The sequence below is a fragment of the Zonotrichia albicollis genome, chromosome 26, assembly GCF_047830755.1.
Source record: "Zonotrichia albicollis isolate bZonAlb1 chromosome 26, bZonAlb1.hap1, whole genome shotgun sequence".
NCBI lineage: Eukaryota > Metazoa > Chordata > Aves > Passeriformes > Passerellidae > Zonotrichia > Zonotrichia albicollis.
This window is the reverse complement of record NC_133844.1, coordinates 8,272,036-8,283,060: the sequence shown is the minus strand read 5'-3', so window position 1 is coordinate 8,283,060 and position 11,025 is coordinate 8,272,036. Positions and strand designations below refer to the sequence as shown.

General features: G+C 55.1%; 1 protein-coding gene across 8 annotated transcripts; it reads right to left on the bottom strand.

Moving 5' to 3' along the window:
• Positions 1-573: 573 nt before the first annotated feature.
• LMAN2L (lectin, mannose binding 2 like) lies at positions 574-10,882 on the bottom strand. 8 transcript variants are annotated; one of them, XM_074559301.1, is made up of 12 exons: positions 10,355-10,524; positions 10,150-10,268; positions 8,816-8,933; positions 7,814-7,896; positions 6,660-6,692; positions 4,047-4,227; positions 3,866-3,956; positions 3,759-3,815; positions 3,544-3,641; positions 3,061-3,175; positions 2,863-2,982; positions 574-2,251 (listed from the first exon to the last, which is right to left on the bottom strand). In XM_074559301.1, exons 1-12 carry the CDS (start codon positions 10,482-10,484, stop codon positions 2,047-2,049), a joined length of 1,350 nt encoding a protein of 449 aa, XP_074415402.1. In that variant the 5' UTR covers positions 10,485-10,524; the 3' UTR covers positions 574-2,046. The 8 variants fall into 8 exon arrangements, 7 of the variants coding, with proteins under 7 accessions (XP_074415402.1, XP_074415403.1, XP_074415401.1 ...); XM_074559302.1 differs by lacking the exon at positions 10,355-10,524 and adding an exon at positions 10,586-10,882 and having other exon boundaries at positions 3,759-3,956; positions 6,560-6,692; XM_074559300.1 differs by having other exon boundaries at positions 3,759-3,956; positions 6,560-6,692; positions 10,355-10,525.
• Positions 10,883-11,025: the final 143 nt, after the last annotated feature.

The window sequence follows — 11,025 nt, the reverse complement described above, 5'->3', positions numbered from 1 at the left end:
AGAGTCCCCCCTCAGCCCGGTACCGGAGTCCCTGGATCGCCTCCGAGTCCCCTCAGCCCGGTACCGGAGCCTCGGGATCGCCTCAGAGTCCCCCTCAGCCCGGTACCGGAGTCCGGGATCGCCTCAGAGTCCCCTCAGCCCGGTACCGGAGTCCGGGATCGCCTCAGAGTCCCCCCTCAGCCCGGTACCGGAGCCTCGGGACCGCCCTTGCCCCGCGACTGGCCCGGAGGAAGGGAGGGACAGACGGACACCGGCAGGGGAATCCACGGTGTTTGCCCAAAGTAAGGGACGAAATAAAATAAAATTGACAAAAATGCTAAAAATGGTGTGGTTGGTCTCTGCTGACCCCACGAGTCGCTCGTCACCCACACAAATCCCCCCCAAAAGTGTGGCTGGGACCCCCAGAAATGGGGCTGGAACCCCCGGAGACCCCTCCCCATAAACCCAAAACCCCAAGGAATGGGAGTGAGAGCCCCAGAGACCCCTCCCCATAAACCTGAGCAGCCCAGAAATGGGGCTGGGACCCCCAGAGACCCCTCCTCATGGGCCCAGGAATGACAAAAAGACACAAAATTCCAGGAAAACTCTCCTTGGAAATAGCTCCCAGCTCTCCAGTGCCAGCACAGAAAATCCCCCCGGTCCTCTCCTTGCCCAGGGGCCACCAAAACCCACCCAAAACCCACCTGGGGCAAAACTAAAACCCACCCAAAATCCACCCTGGGACCACCAAAACCCTCCTGGGGACCTGTCCTGGGTTCCTGGGCACAGCTCCAGGAGAGGCACATGCCACCAAATTAACCCCAAAAAAAGAAATAAAATTCTGGGAAAACTCTCCTTGCAAACAGCTCCCAGTGTGGACAATCCCTCCTAGCCTGGGGCCACCAAAACCCATCCAAGGACCACCAAAACCCATCCAGGGACCACCAAAACCCCCCTGAGGACCACCCTGTCCTGGGTGGGCACATCCTGGAGAGGTTCAGGGTTGGCATCCTGGTGGATCCTGGCCAGGAGGGCGATGCCAACCCCCGTGGGTGGCAGTGCCTGAGGTAGGAGTGGCCCCAGGACACGACATGCAGGGGTGTGGCCACATGCTGGGAAATGGGGTGGGGACCCCCCCAAAATTGAGGAGGGGGCGCTTCCAGTTCATCCAGCTGGGAAAAGCAGCAGCAGCACCCGGAGGGGCTCGTCCCCGTCCTGGGGGGCTCATTCTGGTGGCCACAGCTGGATGGTGGCACTGGGAGGTCTCTGCACCCCTCAGCCAGGTTGGCACCGTCCCCATGCCAGGGATCTGGGGTTCCCTGGCACCCTGGCACTGGTGGCAATGAGGATGTGGCACCACCAGCCCAGGAGGGAGCTCTGGTGGCCACAGCCGGATGGTGACAACTGGGAAGTCTCTGGTGGCCACAACAATGGAGAAGCTCTGGGAAGTCTCTGCCAGGGAACATTCCAGAACTCCTCAGCCAGGCTGGCACCGTCCTTTAGGGGTTCCTGGCACCCTGGCACAGCTGGCAATGGGGATGTGGCACCACTAGCCTGGGTGTGGCTCTGGTGGCCACAGCTGGATGGTGGCAACTGGGAGGTCTGTGGTGGCCACAACAATGGAGAAGCGCTGGGAAGTCTCTGCCAGGGAACATTCCAGAACTCCTCAGCCAGGCTGGTACCGTCCTTTAGGGGTTCCCTGGCACCCTGGCACTGGTGGCAATGAAGATGCGGGCACCACCAGCCCAGGAGGGAGCTCTGGTGGCCACAGCTGGATGGTGACAACTGGGAAGTCTCTGGTGGCCACAGCAATGGAGAAGCTCTGGGAAGTCTCTGCACTCCTCAGCTGGGTTGGCACCGTCCCCATGCCAGGGATCTGGGGTTCCCTGGCACCCTGGCACTGGTGGCAATCAGGATGTGGCACCACTAGCCTGAGTGTGGCTCTGGTGGCCACAGCTGGATGGTGACAACTGGGAGGTCTCTGTGGTGGCCACAACAATGGAGAAGCTCTGGGAGGTCTCTGCCAGGGAACATTCCAGAACTCCTCAGCCAGGCTGGCACCGTCCTTTAGGGGTCCCTGGCACCCTGGCACGGGTGGCAATGGGGATGTGGCCCCCCAGGGGTTGGGGTCAGTAGAAGTGCTTGCGGCTCTGCTCCTGCCACTTGTTGTAGAGGATGATGCCGATGACGATGGCGAAGACGAGGGCCACCAGCGAGAAGAAGACGATGAGGAACAGGGCCAGGCCGCTCATGGGCTCCAGGGGCGCCTCCACTGCGGGACACGGGTTTGGGGTTTGGGGTTTGGGGTGGGATTTAGGATGGGATTTGGGATCTGAGGATGAGGAACAGGGTTGGGCTGGGAGTTTGGGATGGGATTTTGGATTTTGGGATGGGATTTTGAGATGGGAGTCTGGGATGGGATTTTGGGCTGGGAGTTTGGATTTTGGGATGGGATTTTGAGATGGGATTTTGGATTCTGGGATGGGATTCTGGATTTTGGGATGGGACTTTGAGATGGGAGTTTGGGATGGGATTTTCAGATGGGATTTTGGATTTTGGGATGGGATTTTGAGATGGGAGTCTGGGAGTTTGGGATGGGATTTTGAGATGGGAGTTTGGGATGGGATTTTTTTGGGCTGGGAGTTGGGATTTTGGGATGGGATTTTGAGATGGGAGTCTGGGATGGGATTTTCAGATGGGATTTTGGATTTTGGGATGGTATTTTCAGATGGGAGTCTGGGAGTTTGGGATAGTATTTTGGATTCTGGGATGGGATTTTGAGATGGGAGTTTGGGATTTTGGGATGGGATTTTGGATTCCGGGCTGGGATTTTGGATTTTGGGATGGGATTCTGAGGTGGGACACTCCCCAAGCCCCACTCACTTCCCGGCAGCCTCAGGTTGTCCACCACGGGCAGGAAAACCTCCCGGTCCCGTTTCTCCTCCTCGGGCGTGCGCTCCACCGTCAGCTGGTACAGCTTCAGCGAGATGATGTCGTGGTTGTCTGCAAAAACAAAACCCCAAATCCATTTCAGAGCCCCCCCGGAGCCCCCAGACCCCCCGGGAGCCCCCCAGGCCGTACCTGAGAGGTCCCCGGTGACCGAGGAGGTCCCAAAGTAGTAACCGCGGGGCAGGCGCACGCCGGGCACGTCGATGCAGTCGCGCCACTCGTGCTTGCCGTCGATGTCGATCAGCACCTGCAGGGACCACCCGGGCCTGTCCCAGATCCACCGGGAACCCCTCCTGGAACCCCCAAATCCACTCAGGAATCCCAAATCCACCTGGGAATCCCTCCTGGAACCCTCAAATCCACTGGAGATCCTAAACCCACTCGGGAATCCCTCCTGGAACCCTCAAATCCACTCAGGAATCCCAAATCCACCTGGGAATCCCTCCTGGAACCCTCAAATCCACTCTGGAACCTCCAAATCCACTTGGGAATCCCACCAGGAACCTCCAAACCCACCCAGATCCCACCTGGAGCCTCCAAACCCACCCAGAACCTCCAAACCCACCCAGATCCCACCTGGAGCCCCCAAACCCACCCAGGCACCCCCAGACTGACCGTGAGTCTCCTCTTGACGTAGCGGATGACCAGAAAGGTGTCGTGGTGCAGGTTGCGCACCATGGTGGTGGAACCCCAAATTCACTCGGGAACCCCATCTGGAGCCTCCAAACCCACCCAGATCCCACCAGGAACCTCCAAACCCACCTGGAACCTCCAAACCCACCCGGAACCTCCAAACCCACCCAGATCCCACCTGGAGCCCCCAAACCCACCTGGAACCTCCAAACCCACCCAGATCCCACCAGGAACCTCCAGATCCCACCTGGAACCTCCAAACCCACCCAGATCCCACCAGGAAACTCCAGATCCCACCTGGAACCTCCAAACCCACCTGGAACCTCCAAACCCACCCAGATCCCACCTGGAACCTCCAAACCCACCTGGAACCTCCAAACCCACCCAGATCCCACCTGGAGCCCCCAAACCCAACCAGATCCCACCAGGAACCTCCAAACCCATCCAGGTCCCACCTGGAGCCTCCAAACCCACCCAGATCCCACCTGGAGCCCCCAGACTGACCGTGAGTCTCCTCTTGACGTAGCGGATGACCAGGAAGGTGTCGTGGTGCAGGTTGCGCACCATGGCGGTGCAGCCGCCCAGCTCGGTGGGGCGCCCGTCGCGGTCGTGGTCGTAGGTCAGCGAGCCGTTGTTCACCATGGCCGAGATGTAGGGGAACACGCGCTGCCCGAGGGGGGAAAACGGGGATTGGGATCCTGCAGGAGGTTTGGGATCCTGGGGAGGGGATGTGGGGTGGGGATGGAGCTGCTCGGTGCAAGAGCACAGTGATCCCAAAGGTCTACAACCGTGGTCCCAAAGGTCTACAACCACTGAGATCTGCTCAACACAACCCTGCAATGATCCCAAAATCCTTCACCCCACAGGAATCACCTCAGTGCAAGAGCACAGTGATCCCAAAGGTCTACAACCGTGGTCCCAAAGTTCTACAACCACAGAGATCTGCTCAACACAACCCTGGAATGATCCCAAAGTTCTCCAACCTACACTGGAACGATCCCAAAGTTCTTCACCCCACAGGAATCAGGTCAGTGTAAGACCAGAGTGATCCCAAAGTTCTCCAACCACGACCCCAAAGTCCTTCAAGAAATGTGGGAATGATCCCAAAGTCCTTCAAGCAATGTGAGAATGATCTCAAGGTCCTCCAGCCCACAGAGATCTGCTCAACATAACCCTGGAATGATCCCAAAGTTCTCCAACCTACACTGGAACGATCCCAAAGCTCTCCACCCCACAGGAGTCAGCTCAGTGGAAGAGCACAGTGATGCCAAAGTTCTCCAACCATGATCCCAAAGGTCTACAACCGTGATCCCAAAGGTCTACAACCGTGATCCCAAAGTCCTTCCATGATCCCAAAGTCCTCCAACCAACACTGCAATGATCCCAAAGTTCTCCAACTAACATGGGAATGATCCCAAAGTTCTTCACCCCACAGGAATCAGCTCAGTGGAAGAGCACAGTGATCCCAAAGTTCTCCAACCGCAATCCCAAAGTCCTTCAAGAAATGTGGGAATGGTCCCAAAGTCCTTCACCCCACTGAGATCTGCTCAACACAACCCTGGAATGATCCCAAAGTTCTCCACCCCATAGGAGTCAGCTCGGTGGAAGAGCACAGTGATCCCAAAGTTCTCCAACCCCAAAGTCCTTCCATGATGCCAAACTCTTTCAACCAACACTGGAATGATCCCAAAGTTCTCCAACTAACATGGAAATGATCCCAAAGTTCTTCACCCCACAGGAGTCAACTAAGTGCAAGACCAGAGTGATCCCAAAGTTCTACTACAGCAACCCCAAAGTCCTCCAACCAACACTGCAATGATCCCAAAGTTCTCCAACTAACATGGAAATGATCCCAAAGTCCTTCACCCCACAGGAATCAGGTCAGTGCAAGACCAGAGTGATCCCAAAGTTCTCCAACCGTGATCCCAAAGTCCTTCAGCCAATGTGGGAATGATCCCAAAGTTCTACAACCACAGAGATCTGCTCAACACAACATGGGAATGATCCCAAAGTTCTCCAACCTACACTGGAATGATCCCAAAGTTCTTCACCTCACAGGAGTCAGCTCAGTGAAAGAGCACAGTGATCCCAAAGTTCTACAACCACGATCCCAAAAGTCCTACAGCCAACGTGGGAATGGTCCCAAGGTCCTTCACCCCACAGAGATCTGCTCAACACAACATGGGAATGATCCCAAAGTTCTCCAACCTACACTGGAACAATCCCAAAGTCCTTCACCCCACAGGAATCAGGTCAGTGGAAGAGCAGAGTGATCCCAAAGTTCTCCAACCATGACCCCAAAGGTCTACAACCGTGATTCCAAAGTTCTACACCCACGATCCCAAAAGTCCTACAACCAAAATGGGAATGAGCCCAAAGTCCTTCAACCTACACTGGAATGATCCCAAGGTCCTTCACCCCACAGAGATCTGCTCAACACAACATGGGAATGATCCCAAAGTTCTCCAACCTACACTGGAACGATCCCAAAGTTCTCCACCCCACAGGAGTCAGCTTGGTGGAAGAGCAGAGTGATCCCAAAGTTCTCCAACCACAACCCCAAAGTCCTTCCATGATGCCAAACTCTTTCAACCAACACTGGAACGATCCCAAAGTTCTTCACCTCACAGGAGTCAGCTCAGTGCAAGACCAGAGTGATCCCAAAGTTCTCCAACCATGATCCCAAAGTCCTACAGCCAATGTAGGAATGGTCCCAAGGTCCTTCACCCCACAGAGATCTGCTCAACACAACATGGGAATGATCCCAAAGTTCTCCAACCTACACTGGAACGATCCCAAAATCCTTCACCCCAAATGATCTCCTCAAATTCCACCGGGATGACCCCAAGATCCATCCCTGTGGATCCCAAACCCCAAAATCTCCTCAAACACCACCGAGATGACCCCAAGGTCCATCCCTGTGGATCCCAAACCCCCAAAATCTCCTCAAACACCACCGGGATGACCCCAAGGTCCATCCCTCAGGGTCGTCTCCCACCAGCCCAGCACCGAGCCCCCATTCCGTGTCCATGCAGCCTCTGCCGGGGTTCCTGGAGGTGGGAACGGGGAGCTCCAGGTGGGACAGCAGGAGGCAGTACCTGGTTTCCAGGGCTGTACCTCCTCTTCTGAGCCTGCCCTCCACGATTAGCACAAAGCAAGAGAGAGCAACACAGTCACAGAGTCCAACAGGGCCCAAAACCACGGCAAATGCGCTTCTCCTCCTTTCTGGAGACCTTTGGGACCTTCTAGAGGTCTTTTTGGAGCTCTTTATGACCTTCTAGAGGTCTTTTTGTCCTTTTGGAGCCTCCTTCTGGAGCTCTTTTGGTGTTTCTGGAGCTCCTTTGGATCTTATGGAACTCTTTGATATTTTTGGAGCTCTTTGTGACCTTCTAGAGGTCTTTTTGGAGCTACTTTTGGAGCTCTTTTAGTGTTTCTGGAGCTCCTTTTGATCTTATGGAACTCTTAGATTTTTTGGAGCTCTTTGTGACCTTCTAGAGGTCTTTTGGTCTTTTTGGAGCTCTTTATGACCTTCTAGAGGTCTTTTTGTCGTTTTGTAGGCTCCTTTTGGAGCTCTTTTGGTGTTTCTGGAGCTCCTTTGGATCTTATGGAACTCTGATTTTTTGGAGCTCTTTATGACCTTCTAGAGGTCTTTTTTTGTCCTTCTGGAGGTCTTTTTGACCTTTTTGGAGCTCTTTTTGATATTTTGGAGCTCTTTCTGATTTTTTGGAGCTCTTTTTGACCTTTATGGAGCTCTTTTGGTCTTTCTGGAGCTCTTTCTGATCTTTTGGAGATATTTTTGACCTTTCTGGAGCTCTCTTTGATCTTTTTAGAGATCTTTTTTGATGTTTTAGAGCTCTTTTTCATCTTTTGGAGCTCTTTTGACCTTTTGGAGGTCTTTTTGGTTTTTTGGAGCTTTTTTTTTTTGTCCTTCTGGAGCTCTTTTTGATCTTTTTGGAGATCTTTATGACCTTTTAGATCTCTTTTAGATCTTTTAGATCTCTTCTTAATTTTTTTGGAGCGCTTCTTAACTTTTTGGAGCTCTTTTTGATTTTTTTTTAGAGCTCTTTTTGTCCTTTTGGATCTATTTTTGACCTTTTTGGAGATCTTTTTTTGGATTTTTTTTTTTTGGAGCTCAGCTCGAAAATTCTCTCCCAATTTCCCTGACCAAAAAAAAAGAAGAAATGTGGAAAAGGAATGGGAAGAGGAGGAGGAGGAGGAGGAGGAAGGAGCTCAGAGGATGAGGAGCTCTCACCTCCTGCTGCTTCTCCTCGTTGGGATAGGTGTCCACGAACACCCCCAGCCCCAGGAAGTTGTCCTTGCTCCCAAAAACGGGTCCTGGAAGGGGAAAAGAAACGTCGGGAAGAAGTTTTGTCACTGGTCTGGGAAAGTCCTCAAGGACCAAGGACCATCCCATGGATGTTCTCCATGAGTCCAGGTTGCTCCAAACCCTCTCCAAGGTGTCCCCAAACCCTCTCCAAGGTGTCCCCAAAACCTTCTCCAAGGTGTCCCAGGTGTCCCCAAACCCTTTTCCAAGGCATCCAAGGTGTCCCCCAAGTCCAGGTTGCTCCAAGCCCTGTCCAAGTTGTCCCAGGTGTCCCCCAAACCCTTCTCCAAGGTGTCCCAGGTGTCCCCAAACCCTGTCCATAGTGTCCCCAAGCCCTATCATGGTGTCCCCCAAGTCCAGGTTGCTCTAAGCCCTGTCCAAGGTGTCCCCAAACCCTGTCCAAGATGTCTCCCAAATCCAGGATGCTCCAAGCTCTGTCCAAGGTCTCCAAGGTGTCCCCAAAGCCCTCTCCAAGTTGTCCCAGGTGTCCTCCAAACCCTCTCCAAGGTGTCCCAGGTGTCCCCAAACCCTTTTCCAAGGCATCCAAGGTGTCCCCAAGACCTGTCCAAGGTGTCCCCCAAGTCCAGGTTGCTCCAAGCCCTGTCCAAGGTCTCCAAGGCATCCCCAAAGCTCTATCCAAGATGTCCAAGGTGTCCCCAACTCTCTCTAAGGTCTCCCAGGTGTCCCCAAGCCCTGTCCAAGGTGTCCCAGGTGTCCCCCAAACCCTTCTCCAAGGTCTCCCAGGTGTCTCCCAACACTCTCTAAGGTCTCCAAGGTGTCCCCAAACTCTCTCCAAGGTGTCCCAGGTGTCCCCAGGCCCTGTCCAAGGTGTCCCAGGTGTCCCCCAAACCTCTCTAAGGTCTCCAAGGTGTCCCCAAACCCTCTCCAAGGTGTCCCAGGTGTCCCCAGGCCCTGTCCCCAGGTGCTGACCCGGCTGCATCCTGTCCTTGGTGTACCAGATGGCGAACCCGTCTCCGTTGAGGTTCTTCTTGCCCTGCCCGTGGATCTTGAAGTGCACCTGCATCTCCCAGTCCCGCAGGTAGCAGGGCTGGCAGGGAGGGGAAAAAGGGGGAAAATGGGGAAATTTGGGAATTCCTCAGTCCCTAAATCCACACCCACCATGCCCTGGGCACCCTTCACCGGATCCTGGCTGATTAATCCCAAAAAAACCATCGTTAATCCCAAAAAAACATCATTAATCCCAAAAAGACATCATTAATCCCAGGAAATTGGTTGTCACCCAAGGGTTGAACACTGAGGGAGTGACTCCAACAAAACCCAATAAGCAGCAGGAAAACCTCAGGAGCAGCTGCTAATTGCAATTATTAATAATTATTAATTAGCTGCCAATTAATTCCGTGCTCTGAGGGAGTCCTGGCGGGTTTTTTGGGAGACGGAATTCCAAGGAAAAATCCGATTCCTGCTTTGGGAATCCAATTCCCAGTTTGGGAATCCCTCTCCTGACCCTGCCCCAATCCCAATCCTGATGCTGATTTTCTTCTAACCCTGCCCAAGTCCCAGTCTTGATCCTGATCTTGATGCCAACTCTCTCTTGACCTGATCCCAATCCCAATCCTGACTCTTTCCCCATTCCATGGATCCCATCTCATCCCATTGATCCCATCCCATCCCATTGATCTTATCCCATCAATCCAATGGATCTCATTCCATGGATCCCATCCCATGGATCCCATCCCATCCCATGGATCTCATTCCATGGATTCCATTCCATCCAATTGATCCCATCCCACCCCACTGATCTCATCCCATTCCATCCCATCCGATGGATCCCCTATCCCATTGATCCTATCCCATGGATCCCATTCCATTGATCCCATTGATCCTATCCCATGGATCCCATTGATCCCATCCCATGGATCCCATCCAACTGATCCCATCCCCTCCTATCCCATAGATCCCATCCCATGGATCCCATTGATCCCATCCCATTGATCCCATCCCATTGATCCCGTCCCATCCCATCCCATGGATCCCATCCCATGGATCCCATTGATCCCATCCCATTGATCCCGTCCCATCCCATCCCATCCCATCCCATGGATCCCATCCCCTCCTATCCCATAGATCCCATCCCATTGATCCCATTCCATTGATCCCGTCCCATCCCATCCCATGGATCCCATCCCATGGATCCCATTGATCCCATCCCATTGATCCCGTCCCATCCCATCCCATCCCATCCCATCCCATCCCATCCCACGGATCCCATCCCAGTCCCCTCCTCTCCCGGTGTCCCCGCTCACCACCCGGTTCCACACGGCTCCCTGCTTGCTCTGCACGTCGGGGGTGAGGCGGATGAACTGGGTCATGACCATGGCGTTGCCCAGCAGGTCCCAGAGCCCCGAGCTGGCCGAGCCCACACCTGCGGCCCACACGAACCGTCAGTACCGGCCACCGGCACCGGGTACCCGCCGCATTCCGCCGGCCCCGCCCACCCTCCCCGCTCACCCTGGTACGGCTTGGACAGCGAGTGCTCGCGTTTGAGGTGCTCTTCGGTCTGCTCGGCCGCCGTCCCGCCGAGCCCCAGCAGCACGGCCAGCAGGGCCAGCCCGGCCCGCCACCGGCCCGCCGCCGCCATCTTCCCCCGCCGCGCCGCGGCCCGCCCCGCGCGCCCATTGGCTGGCACGCACCGCTGTCCCCGCCCACTAGAGGAAGTGCCAATGATGATTTGTAAATAACCTGTCAGTCAGCTGGAGGTGCGAGGGGGATGATGGGTAATGTAGTTCCGATTCCTGGTGATGGCAGCCGCCATGGAGCTGGGTGACCTCCCTTCTCCCGGGTCGTAGTGCCACCCCCGAGGTCCCGGTGCCACCCCGGGCGGAGTGACGTCACACGGGGCGTGTCCCTGTGCCCCCAGCCATGTGACTCCCTCAGCGTGGGCGTAGCCCTCCAGGTGACGTCACCGCGCGGGTGCCCCCAGAGTCTCTTCTCCCTGTTGCGGGTGTGACGTCACATCAAAGGTGTCACCGAGGGGGCGAGGCCAGAGTGACCGGGGGCGTGGTCCTGTGCGTGATGTCACAGCAGTGGCATGTCTCTTTAAGAGTTTCGCTACACCCCGTGAGGAGGGGCCGTGTCTCTGAGTGACGTCACCGCCGAGGGCGTGGCCTTTTACTTCTGGG